This window comes from Lingula anatina, chromosome 8 (genome assembly GCF_051362555.1).
Source record: "Lingula anatina isolate TDL-2025a chromosome 8, LinAna3.0, whole genome shotgun sequence".
NCBI classification, from domain to species: Eukaryota; Metazoa; Brachiopoda; class Lingulata; order Lingulida; family Lingulidae; genus Lingula; species Lingula anatina.
In genome coordinates, this window is record NC_141774.1 from 20,619,490 (window position 1) to 20,646,736 (window position 27,247).

General features: G+C 37.8%; 2 protein-coding genes across 3 annotated transcripts in view; one reads left to right on the forward strand and one right to left on the reverse strand.

The window, feature by feature from the left end:
* The window catches only part of LOC106166817 (intermembrane lipid transfer protein VPS13B), a 40,840-nt gene extending 20,687 nt beyond the window's left edge, over window positions 1-20,153 (reverse strand). Inside the window, exons 1-33 of the mRNA XM_087018821.1 lie at window positions 20,018-20,153; window positions 18,892-19,196; window positions 18,151-18,566; window positions 17,661-17,908; window positions 17,099-17,295; window positions 15,817-16,023; window positions 15,330-15,475; window positions 15,054-15,163; window positions 14,250-14,441; window positions 13,761-13,942; window positions 13,224-13,406; window positions 12,613-12,740; window positions 12,016-12,194; window positions 11,178-11,297; window positions 10,659-10,862; window positions 10,163-10,327; window positions 9,733-9,992; window positions 9,005-9,254; window positions 8,490-8,707; window positions 7,900-8,129; window positions 7,438-7,613; window positions 7,015-7,129; window positions 5,859-6,644; window positions 5,522-5,622; window positions 5,165-5,276; window positions 4,819-4,912; window positions 3,725-4,502; window positions 3,092-3,229; window positions 2,667-2,873; window positions 2,143-2,328; window positions 1,426-1,685; window positions 897-1,047; window positions 289-452 (exon numbers count right to left, since the gene is read on the reverse strand). Of these exons, the coding sequence (XP_086874947.1) occupies window positions 289-452; window positions 897-1,047; window positions 1,426-1,685; window positions 2,143-2,328; window positions 2,667-2,873; window positions 3,092-3,229; window positions 3,725-4,502; window positions 4,819-4,912; window positions 5,165-5,276; window positions 5,522-5,622; window positions 5,859-6,644; window positions 7,015-7,129; window positions 7,438-7,613; window positions 7,900-8,129; window positions 8,490-8,707; window positions 9,005-9,254; window positions 9,733-9,992; window positions 10,163-10,327; window positions 10,659-10,862; window positions 11,178-11,297; window positions 12,016-12,194; window positions 12,613-12,740; window positions 13,224-13,406; window positions 13,761-13,942; window positions 14,250-14,441; window positions 15,054-15,163; window positions 15,330-15,475; window positions 15,817-16,023; window positions 17,099-17,295; window positions 17,661-17,908; window positions 18,151-18,566; window positions 18,892-19,173 (7,185 nt within the window). The 5' untranslated portion in view covers window positions 19,174-19,196; window positions 20,018-20,153. The remainder of the gene's footprint in view (window positions 1-288; window positions 453-896; window positions 1,048-1,425; window positions 1,686-2,142; window positions 2,329-2,666; window positions 2,874-3,091; window positions 3,230-3,724; window positions 4,503-4,818; window positions 4,913-5,164; window positions 5,277-5,521; window positions 5,623-5,858; window positions 6,645-7,014; window positions 7,130-7,437; window positions 7,614-7,899; window positions 8,130-8,489; window positions 8,708-9,004; window positions 9,255-9,732; window positions 9,993-10,162; window positions 10,328-10,658; window positions 10,863-11,177; window positions 11,298-12,015; window positions 12,195-12,612; window positions 12,741-13,223; window positions 13,407-13,760; window positions 13,943-14,249; window positions 14,442-15,053; window positions 15,164-15,329; window positions 15,476-15,816; window positions 16,024-17,098; window positions 17,296-17,660; window positions 17,909-18,150; window positions 18,567-18,891; window positions 19,197-20,017) is intronic.
* A 214-nt stretch (window positions 20,154-20,367) lies between these two features.
* LOC106166816 (lysine-specific histone demethylase 2) overlaps window positions 20,368-27,247 on the forward strand; it is a 117,127-nt gene continuing 110,247 nt past the window's right edge. Inside the window, exons 1-10 of one of the 2 annotated variants that reach the window (XM_086994596.1) lie at window positions 20,368-20,426; window positions 21,668-21,797; window positions 22,164-22,838; window positions 23,187-23,276; window positions 23,512-23,731; window positions 24,411-24,449; window positions 24,876-25,041; window positions 25,416-25,523; window positions 26,287-26,407; window positions 26,790-26,853. In XM_086994596.1, the coding sequence (XP_086850722.1) occupies window positions 21,700-21,797; window positions 22,164-22,838; window positions 23,187-23,276; window positions 23,512-23,731; window positions 24,411-24,449; window positions 24,876-25,041; window positions 25,416-25,523; window positions 26,287-26,407; window positions 26,790-26,853 (1,581 nt within the window). In that variant the 5' untranslated portion in view covers window positions 20,368-20,426; window positions 21,668-21,699. Of the gene's footprint in view, window positions 20,432-21,667; window positions 21,798-22,163; window positions 22,839-23,186; window positions 23,277-23,511; window positions 23,732-24,410; window positions 24,450-24,875; window positions 25,042-25,415; window positions 25,524-26,286; window positions 26,408-26,789; window positions 26,854-27,247 lie in introns of both variants that reach the window. The other variant, XM_086994597.1, reaches the window with a different exon arrangement.

Sequence of the window (27,247 nt, forward strand, 5' to 3'; positions counted from 1 at the left end):
CATACATTTATCTCTTAACTAGTATAAAACTCAGAATCTCTAAAAAGTAAAATGAAATATAAATGTACCATTTCGATAAGAGTTAAATAACATCAGAATCCTTTGAAAATAAAAGGAAAGGTGAATGCAAAAGGAAGTGAAATGATACATTAACACACAATCATCTCTCTTTTTCTTTCACCCAAACCCTGCTAGCAGTATCACACACACACACACACACACACACAGGCACACACACACACACAGGCACACACACACACACAGGCACACACACACACACACACAAACCTTGCCAGTGAGGCTTAGCTGGCTGGTGCTAAAGGGAACTGGTGTTATGTGGACTTTGGTTAGTAGTCTGGCCTCTGGATAACACCAGGCCATGAAGGCCACATCCTCTTCTTCATCAGATCCAAACACTATCTCTCCAGCCTCGGGGGTGACATCTGGGGTATCTAAGTACACCAAATCAGAATAATGCACTTATTAATTATACAGATTTTTTTTATACTCACTTTAATATTAAATAACTTTTTCAAGATTTATTCTTATGGTTACTCACAAATATTAAATTTTCTTTTTCATCTATAAGCCCAACTAGAAATTTCTATTTCTTAAGGCATTATCTAAAAATATAACAGGCAGTAAACCTGGTCAAATTAGTTGAAATCCAAAATTGAGAGAGAGAGAGAGAGAGAGAGAGAGAGAGAGAGAGAGAGAGAGAGAGAGAGAGAGAAGGGAGGGAGGAAGGAAGGGAATAAAGAAAGAAGGTGAAAGCAGACAGATTAAAAGGGCAGCAGATTAAGGTTCTAGGTAAGGAAGGAAGAGTTAAAAAACACAAGAAAGAAAGTAAATTAAGAATGAAAGGAATACTTAGCTAGGACCAAGGACATGCTTACCATTAGTAAAGACATATTGGAATGCCCCTGTTCTAAGATCATCCACAGAGCTGACTCCCTGGTCATTTTTCCTGGTTTTCTTGGTCTTCTCTCTCCTCCTCTCTCTTGTTGATCCAGACTTTGTGTGGACACTAGTTGTCTGTTGTAGAATCTGAAATCCACAGATCTTAGTTTAATCTGATATCTGGGAATGATCTCCCAGCCTTAGCTTGACCAACATTTTTTATGTAATGTAACCATATTAGCACATCCAAACCCCATATTACCCAGTTGTATAGTATGAAACAATCTTCTCATTTAATCTCATGGACACTGCAATAATTATTAAGTTTTGTGTAAAAAAATGAAGATATGATCCTTGGACTGAGATACCCAAGCATCACTTTTGAAACTTTTATTGAGGATGAAACAAATAAAATATATTTAAATAGTAATATAATATAGAATATAAACAATTAATAAGATCAAAATAAGACATCATGTATGGATGGTCATACATAATGGCAACAGAATCCAATAATTTTCCTACCTTGTTGTAAATACTCCAATGTTTAGCCAACGTCAACATGCACAGTGCATGCTCTTGTCCGACACAAATCTGCACGGGCCCACACTCCACGCTTGCACACACCTGTGGCAGCCATCTTGGTCCACTGTGCAGTATCCACTGTAACTGGGCGTCCATGCTGGTGGACAGTGGTCCCAGGAGTGGACGGACAGTGGTCTGGTATCGAGTCTTGACCAGTATGTTGCTAAGCCAGGCTGATATGCTGACTACTGAGAGAGCACCTGAAATATTGTGTAAATCATTATTTTATGCATTTTTCATCATTAAGAAAAACAATACAGATCCCTGTACTCCCAAAACAAGACGGGTTGTTGCAAGTTTTTATGGTTTCTTTAGGGGTCATATATTAAAGCCATGTTGAACTAGGTAGTGTTCATATAGTGTACATGTATATCACAGCATAGAAGTGTCCAAGATAAAGTAGGATATATAAAGTACAGCATTTTGGTCAAGTGTTCAATATTGATGACTAACAATGACAATGACACGTTTCACAAAGAAGAACTAAACTGTGAATCAAAATAAGATATAATGTCTCGAAAATAATTTTTTTTAATATCAACCTACAGACTAATGCTGAAAGTGTATTATTCCTCTCAATGCCTGACAGTGGAAATGTCAACCACACCCTCCCCTCAGGCTTCTCACTCCTCTATTTTTTTCCTACATCTTACCCACCTTCATCAGCTTCTAGCTCGATACCAGCCTGGAACTGTGACAGCGCCATGAGTATCCCAGCATGCTCCTCATGTGGCACTGTTGTCATGGCAACCACCAGCTGGACTGTGCCTATCTTGATATTGCGGATAGCACCGAGGTATCTCACATAGGCTGGTACTGACCCTGAAGCCTTCTCTGTGGACTCTAAAGTGAGGCAAACACAAAAATACAATATACTTGAATTACAAAATGTGATGATGTTAGCCATTACAGAATATGTGGCATCCTTGGATTTTTTAAAAACATTGAGGATTTTTTTTATAAGTAAATACAATAAACTTAAATTACAGATGCTGTTTACCATTACAAAATAAGTGATATTCTTGGATATTTCTCATTTTTGAGGATTTTTTTTAAAAATACAACATATTTGGCAGAATGTTGATGAATTAACAGTATTATAATTATAGTAATAAATATCAACAGTAAAAGAAAATATTTTGCTGTAAGAGTAAAGTCACCAGAGAAGACCAATTTCGTACCAGCTGGATCAGAATCTGAATCTGTCGTCAGTTCCTTTTCTCCAGTTGTCTGCTGCACAGTTTCTGATGACTGTCCCGCAGCAACTGTCGTCTCCTCCCTTTGTCTCAGTTGTTCCAGTGTCTCCTGCACTAACTCTTTAACTTGCTCCAGTAGCACCAAGCTAAGGTTCAGCTTCAGAGGCCTCTCTATACTCACAGTAAGTCCAGCTTTGGAATAAAGCACAGTATAATTTTATAAGAGTCAATTTGAGAATAAGTTAATGAGACTGAATACTTGCTGCTCATCTTTTATGGCCAATATTTCTGAATATTTCAAAGAAAGAACCAAGAATAATTTTGTAGAATGTTTACCATTTATCTTATTCAACTGTCAATACTTTTCGTAACTTCACCTGAGGATACAATAAATATTTCCATATGCTTACCTTTCCCAGTAAGAAAGTTTTCTGCTTTAAAAGTATACAGACTTGGAGGTATGCCCGTCTTGGGATCAGTCTCCCCTGCACGTGTCTCCACCCAGTGGGCAGTAAAGTCACCAAGGTCTGGCAACATCTTGAAAGGGTCTACAACACAAAAAATGCTGACCTTATCAAAACCACAATTATAAGAAGAGCATATTCTTGTCTTTGACTCAACACCAACACAACAGGAGCCATCCACTGTATGCGACATACAAGAGTGTAATTATATCAAAGTGCAGCCTCAATATAATTTACATTGTACACACTAAGTATTAATATATGGTACCTATGTAACTGTTTGGTCATAGCCTTTGTAAATTGTGCTAGAACTAATAAAGATTATTAATATTAATAATTTGTTTTTGAATGACAGCTGTAGACAATGAGTAGCTGTAACTGACTAATTCCATGATTGGGGCTTTGAACAACAGAGTGAACACACTGAAGCATATTAAAATATAGGATAGCATGTAAGCAAAATAAAAGAAACTAAACCCTATTGTTCAAAGTGCTGGCTGTGAGATAAAGCAAATAACAGGAATTATAGTGTAAGAATAACTGATTATGTAATTGTGAAGTTACCCAAATGGTCCTTACCTTCTAAAATATACCCAGACTTTGCTCCCTTTAGAGTGACATCGTAACAAGACATCTCCAGTTTCTGTCTATCTGGATGACAAGATGCCACGCTGTGAGGCTGAGAGAAATATGCATAGAAATATGGCACCGTATCAATAACTCCTTCATCCAACTGTCCAGCTTGACCACCATTATCTTGGTCCAAGTTTTCCTCATGGATTGCTTCACTCATACTGTTCTGTGGGGTGTAATACACACTTTCACTTCGCTCAAAACTACAGAATGACTCAGCACTTTTGTCTTCCTCCATTTTGTCCAAGGGCTCCTCAAGGTCACTTCTCTTTCTAGTGGCCGAGTGACCGCTTGCTTTTATCTGTGAAAGTAAGTTTTCAAGAGTTGAGTCTTTCCTGCAGTGGTCCTTTGCTACTCTGTGAGAGTAACAAGTAAAGGAGATTCGCCCTGCTGTTAGCAAGATGTCAAAGGGGGTGACACCCTTCAAAGGATTCACCCCTTTTTCTTGGGAGCTGAATCTCTGTGAAGATGTTGCCTCGGCCCTTTGGGTGGTGCCATCAGAAATGGTGCTTTGCGTTTCTGAAATTTCGGATGACTTAGCTTTGGATATGGCCTCTCTTGTAGCATGATGCCCCCTATCTTTTTGGCATTGTTGTTTCACTGTGCCTGATGTGATGTTAGTGGTGAAAATGTCCCAGAAAAGCCCCACCTGGTTTGTGCTGAGGTAGAAATCCATGTCACTGGTCACGTTCACTTCAGCAGAGTAGCCGCACACTATATTGGACTATAAAAGAAAAAAGTCACGTAATGCAAGGGAAAATCAGCTAAAAACATATACAAAATAATAAGATTTTTGATTAAAACTTTTTTTTTTCATATTATTAACCTTGACTAGTCTGAAAAGAAGCACAAAAACAAAAATGAAAGTATGAAGCATAAATACTGACAAAATCAACATACAAAATAGCAGATGTGTTAAAAATGACATATTAATAATCAAATGTCTTTTTCTGAGGAGATATACACGTGCTATGTAATCTAGGGTTCCTTTTTCAAATTTTAAACAGGAAAAAATCACCAAAAATGCCAGATTTTCTCACCTTTGTGACACTGGTTTCTACAATGGCTGGAGCAAGAACTATTCTTAAGTCACAACTGGCACACAATGGGAACACTTTTACTTCAGATTCCTCACTGAAATGACAAAATTTACAAAAAGAACCATCTCAGTCTTAGACTTATTGAAAATTTAGTTAATATCAGGGCATTAGTCAAGCGACTGTCCATCTGGCTTTTGGACTGTTATTTTTTAATGTATGTATTAATTAATCTATTCAGTTCCTCAATGGATCATGCATCCATTTTATTGATGGACTACGAAATATTCAGTTCTAATTGTCATTATAATTATTTTGAAACCTGTGCTTTTTCTGACAATGAACTCACTCTCGCTGTAGCAGCTGGTTCCATTCCAGAGCAGGATTCTGTATCCTCTCTTCCTTCTCCTCCAAACTGCCTGACCTTGACCTAGATTTTGCAATCAGATCCTTCCAACACCCTAGGAACACAGTGACATAAACAGTAAAAGAATTGGAATATCCCTCCAGAAAAAAAAGGTTAAATAATATACGTAAATTAAAAAAGGGAAAAACTAATTTCTATGTCATGGTATTATACATATATTAATGTATAAGAACAGAACCAGATGAATAACCATGTTCACCACATCTCTTGCCAAATATCATGTTAAAAATCTCAGTTTTTGTATCATTTAAAAAATTTGATTAGAAAGGGGCAAAGAACCTGTCATGACAGCCATTCCACTGATGTCCATCTGGAACTGCCTGTCCTCTAACTCACCACCCAACTGGTGTGTGCTGTGAGACTGGAGGGCTTGGTGGTATCTGGAAATAAACAATCAATAACCTGTAGGATTTAACTTCAATAATTTCACTTTCATCAAATTAGCCTATCTATTATTGTTAATTTTATTTATTATTGTACAGAACTTCCTTATCTAAAGTGCCATGTAGAGAAAAATTGAAATTTTTTCTCATTCCTGTAGTTAATATATGATAATTTTAAGTAAGTGGAGAAAATCTCACACTGGGATATTAAGAAATAATTATTTCAATCATACCTTTCCTTGTCCACCACCAGTCGGGGCAAGGGGTTGTCAGCATGAGGTTTTAAAGTCACTGTCTCCAGCTGAACAATGCACACATCGTGATCCAAGGTACTGCATACACGTGGACAAGACATCTGTTCCCTTGGTATAGTTGCCAAGCTGGACTGATGATCCGACTGACTGAGCCCAGAAGACATTTGTGATGGTGTACCATGGGTGGTAGACATTTGTGATGAAGTAACCTGGGATATATCTGCCTGAGATGTACAGCTTGGAACGAAAAGTCTAAAATTGCTTATGTTAAGGTAGGCCAGAGGGAGGGCACTGCCTGAGATAACAATGACATTTGACCTTGACCCCTTTGACCTTGACCCTGCTTCCGTTCCTCTTGGTGACTGAGAAGAGGGTAATATCATGTTAATTGCACTCAGAATGACTGGGCAGTACAGGACAATGTCACAAGGCTGAACATTGAGACAAACCTCATTAAGATACATGCGCCCTTCACCCTGACCTCCACCCTGACCTTGACCTTGAGTGCCATCCATATTGACCTCACTGTTCATTCTTCTCAATTTATGCTGCACACTTTTACTCAGAGCTCTGGTGAAGGTGATGCTAGCAAAGACATGGCTCTTGTCACGAGGTTTGAGCTCGTTAAGTCCGTAGAGGCTAACAATAGGCTGGTTGCTTGACGACCACAGTTTATTGGTGATGACGTCCACCTTTTTGGTCAGCTGGTCTTGGCAGGTTAAGATGATTCCCTCAAATGGTCCTGGGGTCCACTCTCCACCAGTGCTGAATGTTATTCAATCACAGAAAATATGAAATTAATATATCTAAACTGTTATCAGGCACATATTAACTAGAATCACTCTCAATCACTGTACTAAAATGGTCAGTTATCTGGAATAATTTTAGGTAAACTCACTCTAGGCAGAAAAATTTATCTCCTTAAAAGTTAGTGAACCCATTGAATATATTTGTAATTTTTCAGACATGTAAAATGGAGTTTATCAAAAGAAGGGTAGTATCATAGTCTACCTTACATACAGTATTATCTGCTTATTATATATGCAGAATTAACTATTTTATCAGGAATTTTCTACTCATGATAAAGGAGGCCCAAAGAAAAACTTATACTAGATACTATAAGAATTTAACTCACCTCCTTGTCAAATGGGACATGCAAATGGCGCCCACTTTGGAGTTGACTTTGGAGTAGACCTCCTGTATGTCTATAGATGTGGTGAGATCTTCCACCTCCAGAGATATACATAGGTCTGGAATAACACGTAAGGCCGGCTTTAAAATGTGTGTGTGTGTGTGTGCGCGTGCGTGCGTGCATGAGTGTGTGCCATGCCTGCTTGTGCTGGCATGTGAGTCTGCAATAAACCGTTTCCGTGGAGATTCTGTTTCTTTTACATTATACGGCACTCACATAAATTATGTGCACATGCATGTGACTGATTGTATAAGGTTTTCTCGATCATCTTCAATTATCTGATCATTAATATGGACATACAATCAATCACTTCAGTTAAAAAAAGTCTACACAGATGGCCAGTAAAAGTCAAGTCTTTTCACAGACCTTTCCCTGCCTTGTCCACCCCATACAATTTGGTGGTCAGTTTGGGCAGTGTCCACTGCAGCCACAGAGACAGTCTTAATGTGCCCCCCTGGTCAGTCTCTCTCACTGGTGTAGGGTCTCTGGACAACAAACCATCAGAGGTGTCGGTCAGCAGGCTCTCCCCAGTGTCCATCAGACTAAAGGAGAAAATAAAAGGATTTTATTTGACTGAAATAAAATGTAAGAACTAATAAAACAATATTTATAATAAGTCTGATTTCACTAAAATGGCCTCTTGTGAACAGATGATAATAATAATAATAATAATAATAATTATTATTATTGTTGATTTTATAGAATAAATAAAATAATGGACAAGTCAAAATTATGAAAAAAAAAAAAAAAGAAATGTGTGCTATAGACATGACTCAAATGTTCAATTTTTATTGAATGCCCATGATAATTTACTGTGGCTCCACCTACCTAGATGACGGGTCACTCCTAAACCCCTTCGGTTGTGGAGACCCTGAAGGGTCTGACCTCTGACCTACAGGGAGTTCACCCCCAGGATACACTGCCCCAGGGATTTCAGGGTGTGGCTGACTGCTGGGTGTGGTCTTTGACCCCAGGGTATTATTGACAGAGGTCACTGAGGACAGGACGCTGTCTGACATGGACAATAGCTGACCAGTCAGTTGAGCTAGAAGCTGGACCTGGATAATATTGGACGCATAATAGCCTTGTTATACATATATACAAAGTTTCATAACTCGGTAAGTAAATAATTAATAATCGAAAGAAACATACTGGACTTCGAAGTTTTTAAACAAATGCTTATCTTGGTCTAGGATACAGTTATTTTTAATAATACAAAGGTTAGTTTGGTGGAAGAAAAAGCAAATTTATCCTACATTTTTTTCAGTTAAGTTGACCAAATTAAAATGTTTAACATTTAGCTAAAATTTTCCATCTTCAAAGCCGTAATTCCTATTAACTGCATACCTATTTCTGTGAACACCCCATTTTTGAATGCCCCAGATTATTTACTGTGGCTCCACCAATTAATTTCGTACCTGTTTCTGTGAACACCCAGCATGCACTGCTCCCATGTCAGCATGGACACACAAACTGAGAGAAGACAGGTGCTCTGAGGATGGAGGGTTGTATTTACTGGTCACTGCTATTGTAGTGGACAGTCCAGACGGCTTGACCAAAGGTAAAGACACCTTGCCGGGGTGTATGCTGTAGATGCTGAAGTTTGAGACCTGGATGTTCCACGGGAGCTTCTCACCTGTTATATAGAGGCAACGTGAAGGTCAGGTCAAACGTCAAGGTGACAATTTCTGCATCATACATTTTGAAAATTGAAAGTATATTGGCACGAAAAAAAAGGAACAAATAATAATTGTAGCAATTTTTGCCAAGCATTACAGTCAGAAACTAGGAAAACTTCAGAGTATGTAGCAAGAATCAAAAACATTAAGAAAACACAACTATGTTAAAATCACAATATACACTGTATATAAATGCAACTATAACTATATAACAATCTCAATGACCACTGCATATTATAACACATACTACCAACCTGCTATAGACTGCTGTAGAAATTTAATGGGAATTTCCTGTACTGCCTCTATAGCCTTATGGCCCATACTACATAGGTGAACACTGGGCAGACTGACCACCAGGGTGTCTGGAACCCCTACTGCCCCCTGGTAGAGTAACCGGAGGTCAGTGTGTAAGTTGGCCGTGGGGTCCATAAAGACGAGATGACGACTTGGGAAGAAGATACAACTAGAGGATATATCAACCTGGGGAAGAAAAGGGAAGTGTTGGGTTCAAGTGATTTGGGATATAATAAATGAAGTTCTCAAAATTGATTCCTGGATTTAAAATCTGGTCTAACTGATGATGTTGCATCTCTCTCTTTTGAAAACTTCAGTTAAACTACTCAGAATACAGGTTCAATGGAACTATTTTTAGTCTTGCTATGAAATCTGTGAGGAAGATGTCTGATCATAGTAAAATGAAAAAATTTTCACAAGTGGTCTTCCCATATTGTTTAATATGTTTCCTGTTTCTTTCTTTTTTATGATAAAAAAATGTATGTTGTTTTCAGTTATAAATACATAAGGACTGGCATAATCTCAATTTCTAATGTATGCTGTGCATTAAGCCAGACAAATATCCACCTGTCTTTTGAACTAGTCTCCCTATTCCAATTTTGGGCTGCCATTCTTTTTTATTATAATTTGGGGAAGATGAAGCCTAGACAAGCTATGCTTAGTTAGAAAATGAATTGGGAGTCCCAATTAAAAAACAATTCTGGGTAAACCCTATATTTGTCAAACTTAAGGATATGTCAACACTTGCCTGAACTTCCATAATCTTCACATCATGATACATCCTACTCAACCAAGCCTTCAAACCTGTCTCTCTCTTCTCTTCCCCTTCCTCTTCTCCCCTTTTCTGTTCTTTGTCCACATCAACTGGTTTTGTGTTGGTGGTGGTGGTCTGGGATCTTGAGGGGGTGCCAGAGGGGATGGTCACAGTACTGCTTGATTTTCCTGAGCCTGATAAAAACAAAACGCTTTGTTAACCTCAAAGGTGTCAAAATTTTTGGATCACTGAATTGTTAAGATTTTACTTGAGGTTCATAAAACACACCCCTTTCCTTTAATGGTAATGTGACATGTGTCAAAAAGATGTCAATCACTTCTTCAGGCTCAATAAACACACCCACCTGTTTCCTTCAATGGTACTGTGGCATGGGCCAGCATGCTGTCAATCACTACCTTAGGCTCCTCCTCTTCCTGTTTGGTGTTGGGTTCATATATAATCCAGTCGTGTAACACAGGGTCCACCGTACACACAATACCCTGCACATTGGCCAGAAATACAGAGGGTGCTGAAAAATTTTTAATTAATTTTCTGATAAAATTGCACATTTCCCATGAAATGTCCCTTTGTGGTGACATGTCCAAATGGTTCTAACTTTTAAAAGACAGAGGTGGCTCCATGATATACAAATAACCTATAAAGTTCATCATACAATTTCTATCATCTTTAACAGGGATTAGAGTAACAATGGTCACAATTACACACATTATCCCTTTTCAAATCAGTTAACATTGGCTCACTTGAAATAGTCACCTTTTAAAGACTCATAATTAAGAATACTTCCCGATACAACTCAGTAAAAATAGCAATAAAACACTTTTGGCTTTTTTGTCATTTACCAAGAGGTGTGGCCACGTCTTTGGGAGTTTGCCATGTGAAGGTAATGCAATCCACACTGCTGCTGAGTCCTCCTTCAGTGTGCCTCATCTCCACCTGACCCCCCTTCTGGGCCTCTTCAGTAGCAAAGAAAGATGGTGTGTACAGTCCTGATGTGTCTACTGGGCCTGAGAGTACTGGACTGATCTCTTCCTTTTTTCCTTTTTCTGAAAAATAAATAAATGAAAATCTTGCCCAATAACTGGGCACTTTTTGTAAAATCAAAATCCTCCATGTGTGCTATATTCCCTTCTGCCAAAAAAGAATTTGCTTGGCATTTGGTTTAAATTTAACACACAAGAATTAGCCTAGAATATGAGTTACTCATTCAGTTATTAAGCAATTCAGTTCTTTAGTATTTATCAATGCTCATTAAGGCATAGTGGCAACACATGACACAAATCATAACAATTTTCAATAATTTTCAACAATAAACTTGGTGAGGAGATCCCCAAGTATGGTCATGCCTAGGACAGACTTACCCCTTGTCAATACAGCAGCATATATGGACCCTAGGATACCACTGGCTGCTCTGTCTGACGACGTGGAACATCTCTTCCACTCCACTCCATTAACACATATCTCTAACACTGGCAGGGAACCTAGAAAATAGAACATATAATCACAACACAGTGACTACAGAATCTACAGGCCTGTAGCCAGGGGGTTTCCGGGGTTTGAAAGAAATGCCCTTTTTGTCGGAAAAAGGTCCATTCTGAATAAAATTTGATCAAGGTATACAAAGGTTTCTTTGTTAAAGGTCCACTTTTTCAGTAAAAGACCCCCCCCCTTTTTTTAATTTGCTGGCTACAGTCCTGATCTAAGAGGTGTGGTTGCCTACTGGGTATGTACCACCAACTGTGCTGAGCAAATTTTAGACTTAACTGCCAATAACAATGCCAATGACAGTCACATAAACACTTGCATCAAAGCTGCAGATAGCACACATAGTCATAACACTACAGGATCAGAGAGGTTTGGCTATCCTCATGGTATGTACCGCCTGCAGGGTTGAGCAAAGTTTCAAATGAAATTTACAACCAATTATGAATCAGCAAAAATTGACAAAATAGTTCTTAAAATTTCCTAGGCATGTTAAGATCCTCCAGAACAGTGACATAATAATTAAACAATAGTCAGAAGAGTCTTAACAGTTACATGTCTTTCTATCAGGTGAAAGACACTGGATAACTACAGTAAGCAGAACTTAAAATTTGCTCATCCTATTTGCAAATTCAGTTCTTTGATCATGTCACATGTACTCCAATTCTTTTTTGTCTAGTTTAGGATAATAATAATAATATTGGCTGAAGACCTTACCGTGTCTACTGAAGACATCATCCATTAAGCTGGTCTGTAGTAGTTTGCGAGGTTCAGGTTTATCTACCTTCCATGATGCCAAGTGGTGTAGTGCCAACAACAGCTGTGCCTTGGTTCCATTCAGTGTTATAGAGGGGAGTTCCCAGGTAGACTGCCACCTTACCTGGTGTAGATCCTTCCTAGAAGTGAATTACATTTTAATTAGCACCTTCTTTTACTTACAGAAGAAATCACTTGTGTCTGGCATGAAAATAAATAAAATAAAATGTGTGCCTTAGAACCAATGCATAAAGTAAAATATAATTAATAAAACAAAACAAAACAAACAACTATTATTATACAAAATAAGAAGAATTTCATATGTCGAGTATGTTGTATGAATAGTACCATCTTAAGAAAATTAAATGGAAAATATTTTATATTTCAATCTGCAGTTTTTCACAATTTTCAGTTACTCCAACATATCATGAATAAAACAAAGGATTGTTCATATTCAGTCTTCACATTTTCAAAATACCCAGGCAAATTTTCATATAATATGTCCTTCATTACAACTGTACATAAAAGTATCATCTTCAATCGTAACACTTAAGTTACCAGTAGGGATTCAGGAGAAGAGTTTTCCTGTAGTAGGCCCCACTCCATGGCTGCACCAGGTTGAATGTAGTCTGCGCCACCTGCTGGTGGGGGTCCCAACAAGACAAGCCCATCTGAGCACCAAAAACCTGAAACCACCCAGTTTCTATGTACAAAATATATCATCAGAATACACAAACAGTACAATTAATACTTTCCTTTGAATCTGTATCATTTTGTATCATTCAATGTGACTTGACAACAAGATTCAAATTGGTAATTTTCAGCTCCATTTCATGGTGACAAATATAAATGCTTTGATTAATAATTGTATAAAAGAACCACAACTGTATAAAGTCTTCCATTTGGGACAGTGTCAGTTATGTTAGGTGTTATGACTTCAGATGTTACAGTAAATGCTAGGTGTGACAAAGTCCACCAGGTTGGATTATGTCATGGGTGACAAAGTCTGTCATGGGCACCAACTTACCTTCACTGTGGTATGTGAGTGACAGTGGTCAAGCAGGTGGTTGGAGGCAGCCATAGCACTGACCAACTTACCTTCACCGTGGTATGTGAGTGACAGTGGTCAAGCAGGTGGTTGGAGGCAGCCATAGCACTGACCAACTTACCTTCACCGTGGTATGTGAGTGACAGTGGTCAAGCAGGTGGTTGGAGGCAGCCATAGCACTGACCAACTTGACCACTCGTCTGGCATACATGGGTCTGTTGATCTGGTAATCAAATCTCTGGGCTTGAAACTTTAACACTGGTAGGATACAAAGCTTGGGGGCAGACTTCTGCTTGGTGGAACTCTAAAAGAAGAAAGTTCTGAGTTAAAACTGATGTGAACAGGGACTTTAAAAGGAAGACAATTGCCAGAGAGCTTATTGTAATCAGTTTAGGTGGGTTGTCCTAAAAAATGTCAATCCAAAGGGAAACTCCCCTTAGAGATAAAGATGAAAATTATGCCTTTGTTGAAATATGATTTTCGTAATTTTTCATTCTAGACAAGTACAACTACAACATATTTTACAGCTGGTCTTGAGACCTAATTGACAAAAGATCTTTAGCCCCCCAAAATGGTCAAACTTATCTTTCACACCAAATCTTTAGTCCACTTTGATCATCCTCCTTCCAAAAACAATTGTTTTAAAAATGAAACCTGCCTTTCTAGCTTTTCTTGGAGTGGTAACCCTCTTCTTAGCTATGTCACAGTCATTGTGATCTGCACCCATGTAGAGGATGGTGGTATTCTGAAGGGTGACGTGGTACGACTGTGTGGCGATAAACTCTTCCATCAGTGCCACCTGGTGTTCTGTAGGATGTGGGCGGTTCTCATCTACCACTTCTGAAAAAGCAAGATGAGTTCACCTTAAGTAAACTATGGCACACCCCATGAGGATAATCCATATCCATAGAAAATGATACTAATTTATTTTTTCAATATAAGGATCCCAGATTCAGTGGCAATTGTAATAATTTCTCTCACTCCTAAATAACTGTCTTTCCTGAAAATTTCATCAAAATCAGGTTTTCAGGTTAGATAGCTTACATAATATAAGAAAAAGTAGAGATAGATTTAATAGTGGTGATCTGAATGTCAAAAAACTGAAATGTCCCTGACATAAATAGCACTTGCTATTTTTAAAAATTACCTGGCTTTGGCTTAGAGTAAGGCTCATACTCATGATCATAAGCACAGTGCAGGAACTTCCGTATCCTGTGGACCATACTGCTACTGACCACTAACTGACCAGTGCCAAACAAAAACTTCATGCTGGACAGCTCCTTGTAGTTATCATCTGTGTGCTGGGTGAGGTGAGTACTGCTACTGCTGGCACTGCTTGCTGTAATACAATACAATACAATACAATACAAAACAATACAATACAATACAATGCTGGACAGCTCCTTGTAGTTATCATCTGTGTGCTGGGTGAGGTGTGTACTACTGCTGCTGGCACTGCTTGCTGTAACACAATACAATACAATACAATACAATACAATACAATACAATACAATACAATACAATACTATACTAAGTCTATGTAATAAAACAAGTATGTTATTATACAATTATAGTAGTACACTTCACATGTCACACTGTTTAGAATGTAACAACGTATTAATATACATAGCAATTTGGTAATGTGCAAGTGTTTTATGTGTGACATTGTGTTAGGGTGACAGTGCGGTGGAAATCAGTTGATATACAAGCAAGAATATGTTCAGTGTGGCAGTGTGTTAGAGGTAATGTGTTAGGTGTGACAGTGAGAGGTATGGCATTGTGTTAGGTGTGACATTGTAAAATAGCAGTGTGTTAGGTGTGGCAGTGAGAGGCATGGCAGTGTGTTAGGTGTGACAGTGAGAGGTATGGCATTGTGTTAGGTGTGGCAGTGAGAGGCATGGCAGTGTGTTAGGTGTGACAGTGTTTTACAAGTAAAGTAATCTACACTCACCCCTAGAACTGTGGTGACTGGTTCTTCTATGGGAGTCTCTCTCCTCCATGGTGTAAAGATAGTCCATCCAAAATGCTCCAAACCTTTGGGTGGCATAACCTTCTGTGAATCTAAATGATAATTTACTTAGTATCAATGAGTTTTTAGTCAAGAAATATGCAACCGAAATGTCTGTTCCATTGCAGTGTATTGCATGTACTAGGTCAATGTACTAGTTAAATACATGTTTTTACTGTGAAAAGGGAGTTCTAATACAGCCTAATAACTGTAACTCACTTTTTCTTGTGTTTCTCCCTGTCGAACAGAAACTCAGATTTCTCCCCTCTATTCTCTGGACTATGGGTGTCAAACAAGGAGTTGCTGATAAAGTTTACAAGTTTTCCATCCAGAGAGGAGTTGCCCGTTTCCAGGAAACAGGGGTCCTAGAATTGTGAAGTAATATCCTGTACTTATTGTCCACAACAGGCTATAGACATACTGACACTGTACATACTGTAATCATAACTGATGTGATATTCATCAATCCTTTTTTTTCCTCACTTATATTCCCCCTCCCTCTCTTCCTCCACCTCTCCCTCTCTTCTCTCCTCATTGATCCTGCTCCCTTCTGTCACTTCCTCTTTCTCCCTATATCTCTTCCTTCATTTATCTCTTCCTTCCTTCCTCCCTCCCTCCCTCCCTCTCTCTCTCTCTCTCTCTCTCTCTCTCTCTCTCTCTCTCTCTCTCTCTCTCTCTCTCTCTCTTTTCCTCTCCCACCCTTTACCTGTCCATTCTCAGTATCCACCCTGCCGCACACACACTCCCCCAGGCTGATGATCCTGGCTGCGGTGATCCCAAACTGCATGTCAAAGAAGATCAACCCTTTCACCAGTAGCTCTACACTGATAGACTCAGTCTCCAGACACATCAGAGGGGTGAACACCACTTTCTGAGGGCCGTAGTATGGGCTTTCTGTCACTGTGTCAGTTAGCTAGGGATGAAGAATAATTTGAGGTTTTAATATAATGGTAATTATTAAGACACATCAGAGGAGTTAACACCACTTTCTGATGGCCGTAATATGGGCTTTCTGTCACTGTGTCAGTTAGCTAGGGATGAAGAATAATTTGAGATTTTAATATAATGGTAATTATTAAGACACATCAGAGGGGTGAACACCACTTTCTGGGGGACGTAGTATGGGCTTTCTGTCACTGTGTCAGTTAGCTAGGGATGAAGAATAATGAAATTTTAATATAATGGTAATTATTTAGACACATCAGAGGAGTGAACACCACTTTCTGGGGGCCGTAATATGGGCTTTCTGTCACTGTGTCAGTTAGCTAGGGATGAAGAATAATTTGAGATTTTAATATAATGGTAATTATAAAGACACATCAGAGGGGTGAACACCACTTTCTGGGGGCCGTAATATGGGCTTTCTGTCACTGTGTCAGTTAGCTAGGGATGAAGAATAATTTGAGGATTTAATATAATGGTAATTATTTAGACACATCAGAGGAGTGAACACCACTTTCTGGGGGCCGTAATATGGGCTTTCTGTCACTGTGTCAGTTAGCTAGGGATGAAGAATAATTTGAGGATTTAATATAATGGTAATTATTAAGACACATCAGAGGATCGAACACCACTTTCTGGGGGCCGTAATATGGGCTTTCTGTCACTGTGTCAGTTAGCTAGGAGGGAAGAGTTATTTGATGTTATAATATAGAAATGAGTAAGTTTTCCCAAAATTTGTTTTGTAAGTATTAGCTTTTATTGATCATATCATACTTTGATTTATAATGTGATATTGGTATATTATGTGATATTGGTATTGGCTTATTTATGAAATGCAGCATTGCTGCAAATTAAATGTAACAAAAATTAAAAACTAATTTTGTTATGAATCCAAAGTCTAAAAAAAATGTTATGTTGTACTAATCAACCATTTACACTACAGCAAGAAATTTTAATAGCAAAAATGAAAAAGATAGTTGGACAAAGTGTTCATATGTAAACAAATACTTATATCAAAATGCCTTAATTATATTTTTATTTAGTACCTTAAAAACCAGAGACGCCTTCTTAATGTACCCTCCCAGAGAAAGCACCAGCAGGTCCTTCTTCTTCTTCAAGTTAAGCTCCTCCTCCTCTTCTTTAGCCTCCTCCTCTGTGGCTGTTGCCGGGGCAACCCAGGACCATGCCCATGAGGACCAACTCTCCTCAGCAGAGCCCTCTGGTGGTGTTTCCTGGGAGGTCTCTGTAAAAATACAGCTTTTGGAGTTTGGCCCAGCTATCATTATTTCAAAATGTATCATGCGATATATATGAGCTGAAGTTCGACTAGTGGCTGTGGGATGTAATGGTCTATTAATTTTTTATAACTGAACTTGAATCACATTTTTCTTTGTGAAGCTAAAAAGTTCCTTTAGACAAACAACACTGCATCAATGTTTTGTTCTGGTTTATAAACTTATTGCTGATGGATTGGAATAACATATCTTATTGCATAACCTTCCCCCCCCCAAAAAAAAATTGATAAACAGATAAAAAATAAATAAATAATATTTAAAAACATTGTAAACAAACATTAACCATCACAGCAAGAATTCAATTTTGCCTCACCGTTCTGAACTCCTGACATATCAGCCTGACTCTCAGTTTCGCTATTTTCTCGATTCTCATCTGCAGAACCTGACGGCCCAGACGGCAGCTCTAGCGTGCCATAGTAGAGCGCCAAAACAAGCTCGATGAGACGGAGAAACATTGGCAGCTGGGTGTCTGTGAGAGAGAAATCCAGTTTCTCGCACATAATGTGTAACATGGTGGTGGTGGGAATCTTGGCGTGCAGACTGTCATAGGTCATGTGGATCCTGTAATGAAGGAAAATTTCATTCGTTTAGTAAATTTTTCTAACATTACATTTTAAATCTGCACAAAATGACATGGTTTCTAATATTACTTCTATAAGTAGTATTAAAGGTGAACATATGCTACTGAAGAAAAATTGCCACATATCACTATTAGATATATTTCTGTGTAGCTTTTATTGAATCAAGTATTTTCTAATTGATGAAAATTAAAAAAAGAAATTAAAAACAAAGCTGGTATTTACCTGCACATCACTGAGCACCTGTAGACCAAGGGGTCCTGATATGTCTCAATCTTTCCACTGGCATTCCTTTTATCCAAACACGCCGTCAAATCATGGAAATTAATCACCCTCCTCAGCACCAAATCTGGCTGCGCTAAATCCACAAAGGCTCTCAGCCAATCACCATCCACGCTATACACTTCTGCAGACTTGACATTCACTGACAGAACAATGTCGTCTTCAACAAATTTCAAGATGAGGTTGTTGATGACAATGTTGACATTGTTGATGATTCTGTTCAGGATGCTTTGGAGGTAGCCCGGAGGCAGGGCCTCTGCCTCCTGCAGCTGCTTGGCCTTAATTTTTGCTTTCTTCTGGGCAAGTTGTTTACTTGAGGCGCTTGACTTCATGCTGGAGGCCTCCTCAGGGGTAGAGTCCTGGTTCAAAGAATTCAAGATGAAAAACATTATATTTTCTAAATGACGTGAAATTCTAAATTACATAAATTACCTGCCGAGAAAACACTTCTGCCATGATATACAATGAAACTGTTATAAAAAGATGTTTAAGTTTTACAGTTTTTTCCTTTTCAAATGAAGATGTACTGATTCTAGGGAAATCATTTCTCAAACACAGCTTTTTAAGATATTTTTACAACAAATTCATGAACAAAACACAAAAAACAACGCAGCTTTTTGTTTCAAAATCCAAATAATCCTTCTCCCCCTTCCCATCCAGCTCACTTTCTCATAGTACCCTAACCTTTATTTTCAATATACACTCCATTGTGTTAATGGTGACAACCACTGGCTCAGACCCAAGTCGTGTCCATGGCACGTGAATTCGTAGCTCATGAATCTGACCACTGACAAAGGTGACAGGGAGGTGAATCATGCGCTCCAGTTTGTTCGTACGTAGCTCCAGCTTGTTAAGCACAATATCTCCTCCCCAGAGGGATAGCTGGAAATCTTCTGGTTTAAGCTTAACATATTTATCCAGGTATCCTAGCAACCAGGGAGTTATGTAGGATTCCAGTTTAAACATGACTGCTTACTATTTCATGGAAACTGAAAAATACAAAAGTGGAATTTTTAATGAGTTATTTTAACATCAGCTATTTAATTCAATTAAGTTACAGGCCTAACTAATAACCTTGTTTATTTGTAATTAATTGGTCCATACTCTTATCTTAAAAGTGTGCGTTAAATTTTTAGGAACTGGTGATACAGACATTTATTTCTAATGCTTATTTTATAACATTTTAGCTGTTACAGTACAAATGATAAATGTTATTACAAAAGAGGTTTATTTTAGGTTAAAATGTAGCAAGTTTATGTCTCAGTCAAACAAGATGGTTACAGGAAAATGTTAAATAATCATCATCAAAAAAAAAAAAAAATAAATAAATAAATAAATAAATTAAAAAAATAATAATTAAATGAATGACTGTTCAAAATCTCAATCAGTCATGAATTATGTTACTTGGCTAAAATAACATTGACATATGAAACAAAACAGCCTGAAAGTTTTATTCATACTACTATTACTAGCTAACAATATCTTAGAGCTGAACACTGTTTTAAAAATCACTTTTTGTGAACAGCAAAATGTCGACTAAATTTAAAGTCAAGCATGAAACTGTCATTTAGTAAAATATCGGAAATGTGGCGTAGGGACCAGAGGGCTGCCTAGGCCAATGATATTTTGGGCTCCCAAAAAGTTAGAAATCCGCCAACAGTCGGAAAATATCTTGTGTCGAATGGCATGCCCTGGTTCGCGTTAGGAGTAACATCGTAGTAAGGTAAGTAGAACTTCACCGTGTTGTTTAAATGTGACAAGAACAAAAACCTACTTAAAATTGAATGTATTTTTAAAGATATGTACGTACCTTAGTATCTCGTTGGGTTTCAGAGTTATTGCATGCTAATTCACACAGCCAGCAACATTTTGTTTCCTCGTGAGCCACAACCCGGGTGCCAACACGGCGCCCGCCATTTTTGTTTTGGTGGGCTTTTACGAAAACCAAGACTGTCAAATCGTCAATTTCAACAGTAACACGTACGCTTAAACAAATTATTAATTTTCTTTGTTGCAAATATACTATTGTGACTTGTAAATATAGGATATTTACATCATAATGCAATTCAAGACATTGTTAATATGAAATTTTTGTTTTGTTAAGCGATTAAAAAACAGAAAGTAATCCACAAAACCAATAGACTGATCTCATATTACATCCAAATAAATCACGACCTTCACCTTGACCTCAACAGGTGCCTGGTTCCAGCATAGTCAATGTAAGGTACAGGAGACAAATCAAGTAGTTCTAGTTCTCAATTTAATGTATTTTATGGGCTTCTCTGCCCAGAAAACACTCATTATTATATCTGTTACATGTGCATAAGGGGCCTGATGTGCAATATTTACGCATTTGTGAGAAAAAGAAAAAAATCACCATTTGCACATGCTTCAGCCATTGTATGCATTATAAGTAGGCATGGACATGCTACATGTAGTTAGTCTGTGCAACTCAGAAAGTTTCTCACATTGGTGTCTATTAGTTGTCTTCGTAACATTATTACGGTTTGTCGGCTCATGGTATACGTATCGCGATGCATCTGGTAAAACGCCTCGCATGCAGAAAAGAAACCCAGTGCTATACAGCTGCATGTCTGCCGTTGATGCATGGAGATGCTTTGATAAGATGTGTTCATTTAAAGACAGTTTGCTTTGCCTTTTACAAAATTTCCTGATTTGTTATCAACGTTAAATCATTACGGTCTGTACAATAATGACTTTCGGCTCCAAATTCACTTTTTGTTGTGTTTTGCTAGGACGTGCATTTTGTCAATTGAAATAATAGTATATATCCAGAGTTGTTTTGCAGATTTTTGTTTTCTGTTTTGTGTAATTTAATAGCAATAATAATTTCCATTATTTCCAATGGACATTCAACACAGACAGGTGCAATGTGTTTTATAAACCCTTGCACTTTTAACCTGTGTATAGTACCTAAGCAGACCTTCAGGGCATAGAATTAATTAATTAATTGATCTTCTTCATACTGTTAAGCTTCTAACATTTTATAAACTGAAGTCATTTCTGACACAGGTTCTATTAGGTCTGATGTTGTTTTCAGATACTTAAGTCATTTTCCCCTCTGCCAAGGATGTTTTGCTTTTTATTTTGTTGGTTTGTGGGTAATTGACAGCCCAAAATGATAAGATGGATTTACGAATGGATAATTTTTTTTTGGATTTTGATAAATTTCTTGGGGGTATAAATTCCTACCCTGGTTTTAGAACCAATATGATTTTTGAAATGATCCATTGATAAATTTATGAAATAAATAAACATATTAATTAATTAGTTAATTAACCTACTCTTCAATTAATTATTTAATCAGTTATTTAAGTAGCTACATGATGATTTATAATCAGTTAATAAATTATAAGTCAATTAATTATTAAATCAGGTAATTAAGCTGCCTTGGTGGAGGTCTGTGTTCTCTTATATGTTTAGTTTTCCTGTCTTCCAGCTCCCAGAGTATAACTAGCATTACTGCCCACAATGTCTGAGCAGCAGGCTGGCGAGAGCTCAGGGAGGGTGAGGAAGAAGTCCAGGAAATTACTGGAGGCAGAGGAGGATAATTTAGAAACAATGAAGAGGTAATAAGTGAAGTGTGTGTGTGTGTGTGTGTGTGTGTTGCATGCATGCATGTGGAATTCCCATGTGCATATTAAGAGATGCACTTATTAGTATGCATTCTGTTTTTCACACATACACACATGCATGCATATTAACAGAGAGAGAGAGAGAGAGAGAGAGAGAGAGAGAGAGAGAGAGAGAGAGTTACATTGTCCTTTTAAGATCCACATCTCCAAAGAAGTTTTAAGTGAATGACTACCATGAAAACTTTGTCTTGATGACTATCGATTCCTATCATAAATTGATCAGGCTCTGCATCATTCTTTGCTTCAATTTAACAGTATATGTGCAACACTGCTTTATTCATATATTTCTATTTTCTTTAGTCCTCCTGCTAAAAGACAGAGAAAGAGTTTGGAGGATGGAAGAACTGCTGAAAAGACTGGCCAACCGTCGCCAGGGGATTCCCCACTGAAATCCAAAAGTGGCACGAAAAATGTCATCAAGGTCAAGAGCAAGCCCAAGTCTTTGTCTGTGGACAATAAGGAAGGGGAAAAGGAACCAGGCAAGACACCAAGAGGGAAAACTGACACCAAAGTGACAACTAAGAACAAACCCAAAGCCTCTGTTGCCATGGCTGCACCAAAACAGCAGAAGCCAAAGAAAGTGGCATCTGTGAGCGAAGAGCAGCCAAAGAAAGATCAGCCAGCATCTGACCACAACCAAGCACCATCTGTTCCTGGGGGTGAAACATCTACTGAAAGTCTTGAACTAAAGTCGAAAGCCTTTGAAAAGTCCATAAACACCAAACCAACAACTGTCCAGCCTGCTGTGGGGGATGATGTTGGAGAAATCCCACTCAAAACTAAGAAAAGAAGCAAAGTTACTCAGCCCTCCCCATCTATAAGCACTCCAAGTCCCACTGGATTGGCAAGAAAGAGGGAGAAGAAGATCAAGGCACCTGACTCGCCTGATATGGAAGGACACAAGAAGTTGAAGAAGTGTGAAAAGGCAGGATGCCCTGCCTCCTTCATCATTTGCTTCTCTAATGCCTCTGAGAAGTAAGTTTACTATCCATTCCATCACATTTAGTATCATGCTAAGAATAATTCAAGGTTTCTGACAGATTTCTCACAGGAAACTGTGATCCTCTTCCACTATTCTTCTCACTTTCTGGTTCTGCGACTCGCAGGCTTAGTTTGTTGATGAAGAAATCAGGCTTTTATCTTATCTTTACTTTTTCATCATGTTTACCTCACCTGATTCTGAGGAAAATAATGGAGAGAGGTGGGAAACAGTTGAAAACAGTGAACCATGACAAATTCTTTTTGGGCAAATATTAATTGGCCTAATTGATTGCATTGTTCAAATAGAGATAAGATGAAACCATTGTATATTCTGTGTTTCAGGTGTGCTAGGAATGGTTACACATCACGCTGGTATCACATGTCACCTGGGGAACACTTCTGTAATGACTGCTTCGATTATTTCTACAGGAGGTAAAGACGTGTGTGTGTGTGTGTGTGTGTGTGTGTGTGCACATGTTTGTGCGCCTACATGTGTGTATCTAAGCATGTGTGAGTGTCACTGTGTGTATGTTAAATCACTTACGCTGAGTGGGTGTTGCTTGTAGAAATGAACCCCTTTTCGTGTCTGACATTTAAAAATAAGTTGAGCTGAAAAAAGTTTTCTTTCCTGAGTACGCCTCTGTGAATTAACTTTGTTTCATTTAAGCCACAAGGGCGGCTACGAAGATTTCACCAAATGGAAGCGATTCTGGTCAACCAATGGGAAGACAGAGGCGTCATTGAAAGTTTACATGGCGGACCAGTGCTTGCCTTACTGGGTCAGGTGTAACCGATGTTCAAAATGGCGACAGCTTGGCAGCCATTGTGATTTCACCACAGAACTCGTAAAGAAGTTCGAGTGCGGGATGAATGGTCAGGGGGTGAAAGTAAGTTACCCCTTTCCTTGTGTTAGTTTGAAAAGTAGATATGAAAGTAACTTTTGTTTCAGATTTATCTGGGAATCTGGATATTTGGGAGTTGTATTTATACCCACCAGGCTCTCCATGTAAAACTGTGTGCATTTGGCACAGTTAGCACTTGTTAGAATTGTTTAAAAGTCTACTTTCATCTCTGTGTAATATAGAATGTAAATGTAAATTGTATATATGTATAATCCAGTGATAATTTATAATGTTGAAAATTATGAATAAATAGATAAATGAGTGAATAAATTATAATAAATGATGATAATAATAATTATAATATTAGTAAGAATATTTATGATTATGAGAACTATAAAAATTATATTCTTCACTATCTGATTTTATGATCTCTTGAGTCTTAAGTAACTGCAGTACAATCAAACTGATGTGTTTTATTCAGAAATGCATTTTCTTGTGTCCGTTTTGGATAAAATATAAATTTAGAAATTTGATTAATTTTTCTTTTTGTACTATTTTAACAAATTTTGTACTATTTTAAATGATTTTAAATGATAAGTACAGGTATGGCTAAAGCTGGCAACTTAAACTCTACCTGATCATCAAAATTTTCACTCTTGTATTTTAACAGTTTATTGAATTTGCTAATTATAATATTATAAATAAGCCAACAAATTTATTCCAGAAAGAGGGAAATGCAGCATGTGATGTCCTTGAAGACAAAGTGAGTTCTCATCTCGATATACAAATTACGAGTATATTATTTCAAACATTAGATATCACTCAACTGCATTTATTGGGAGTGACTTCATGAATGGCAGGTTTTCAGCTATATTCTAACCTGCCTTTTCTCTGCCATGCACTATTAAATATAAGTCAAGCATAGTTTTAATTAATTTCTAACAGAGGAACAAGAATCTATATAAACTAATTTCTGGAACCCAAAGACCTTACTCTGAATAATGACCTGCATGGACTGGTCACCTCATTTAGTATCATACACTTAAGATATTATTTATCCTCATATCTTGAATTCATGATTCTAATTCTTTTTTGAATGACTAAGAATGATCATTCCTCCAGTACAGAGGGTTATAGACGTATTTCAACTTGTGGATACTAAGTCAAGTGTTCCTTCTTTTAATTACAGAGAGTGTCAGAAGTATTTGAGCCTGGTTGGATCTCTACCCTTTGGAACCCCCCATACCTTGTTAACTCCCCTGCAGCCCCGTTCCTCACAGAGTACTACCCAGATGGTGTCGGGATGAGTGCTTCATCTACACAAAACAAGTCGATGAATGGGAAAAGGAAGAGAGGTACAGAATGATGCTATGCTGCACATCCATTGGTCATTTTGGAAATTGAGAAAATCTTTTCTGTCTGTTTGTTAATTAATTAATTAATTTATTTATTAACTTATTTTAAATTAAAGTTAATAAAATTAAATTAATTTTTTTTTGTTTTTTTTTTTGGGGGGGGGAGAGTTGAGGTGTACTCTTGATCATAGAAATTCCAGTTCAGATGCTGGATGGATACATGTACTAGTGTGTTAAATGAATATTGGAATGTAAATGTTTACTATTTATTTGCCCAAATAAACAATATTAAATGTGGTTCAAATTTCTGATTTGGCTAAAATTATCTAACAATTTGAGGTAAGTCATATTGACCCATGTTTTAACTCTCCCAGGACTCAAGAAGCAGGGGAGTAGTGACTCTGAGAGCAGTGAGACATCCAGTGAGGAGTCCAGTCTCAATAGTAGTGGACAGTCTAAGACTGACCCCACTGGACATGACAGTGCGTATGACAATTGCGGCCATTCAGAATAGATGACCTGAGTACTAACTGATCCACCAAATAAATATGACCGACCCCATTCAAAAGAAATGCTGCTAATTCCATGATGGACTCCCCGCCTCCACACTCTCTATCACTGCAGGAGCCTAGCAATTAAACCTCATACCCGAGATTAATCTGCTTGATGGTGCATGTAGAGGCGAGGAGACCATCGGGAATCATGGGCATCATTTTTTAATGGGGTCGGCCATATTTAGTTGGCAGATCAGCTAGTACTCGGATCAGCTATTCTGAATGGCTCTATTGTAATGTATTGGAGAGTTTTTCTTGATACAGGGTCTGGTTCTATGAGCACAAGCATGGATCATTGCTGCTCTTACTAATAAAGAATCATCACAACTTTTAACAAAGGAGACAAACAGTTTTGTCTTTCCTTTTATGTTAAGTTCTGTGGACTGAATCTCCATTAACTTTACTGTCTGGAAGAGCAGAATGCCAATTGATGTTGACAAATAAAATAAAAATAAAAACAAACACATTGGCAAACATGTTATAGAAGAGAGAAACTATTTCCAATTATCGCTAACAACTTTTTGTCTCTTTTTGCCTTTCTAGTTCCTGGGCAAAACCAGACCAGAAAAAAATTGTGTTTATTGGTGTGAATAATAATAAAAAATAGACATGAGTACTTCACAACATGTTACAAAGCATATAACATATATCAAATTATTATAAATAACATTGTCCCTTTTCCCATGTTTAGTCCCTGGTCTGAGCCCCTACCTGAGACCCTTCTACCAACCTGAAGAGCAGCGGACAGCATGCACTGTGCGCCCAGATGTCATGGATGACCAGGAGGTGCAGGAGTTCCCAGACTTTGCTGCGTAAGTCTTTCTTGTGAAAAGGGTCCAAAACTCAGTATGGATGATGTATTCAGTTACCCATGAGCTTAGATATAAGTTATTTTATGTTTATCTGTTCCACAGTTTAACTTATTAAAATTGGTTAAGATATGAAATTTAAGTGAAAGTAAGCAATAGCTGTTAAAATTTTAAATTGGAGAAACCTTTAAGAATGAAGGAAGCTACACATTCAATTAAATTTTAGAATGTGAAATTAATTCCATCCGGCATTTATAGAGTCAAGTGTATTGAAAAAATATTTTGTACATTTCAAAGCCCAGCACATGTGGTTTGTTATAAATAAGATGTTGTCAGAATTTATTTGTGGTTGTGTATTAAAGATTATTTTGTTCATACATTTCAGGGCCCAGCACATGTACCTTGGCATCAGGAACCTGGTCATAGCCATGTGGAATCTCAACATCAAGGTAGGATTGTGTTACTGACCCCCCCCCCCCGGTCTCACCTAACACATTCACAACTAACACAATCATAGGTACACAATGTATTATGATGTGATATGTCTTTATATATAAAGGGCTGTAGGCTGGTAAAAAGTTTGAGCAGGAAGTCTTTTAGTCCTAGAAGACATAAAAGTGAGTTAATATAATGTGCATTGCCTGATGCTGACTAATGGAAAACTAAAAAATATAAACTTCTGATGGTCTGGGAGAAATGAAAAATACAACAAATCATAAAGATACCCCTGCCTGACCTGCTTTGTAGCCTGCAACCCTGATATATGATTGCGAAATGAATTTTTGTATAATTCTGTATTTATTTGTAGCATTCAGGTTCACTGTAGGGTAGTTTGTTTGCAAT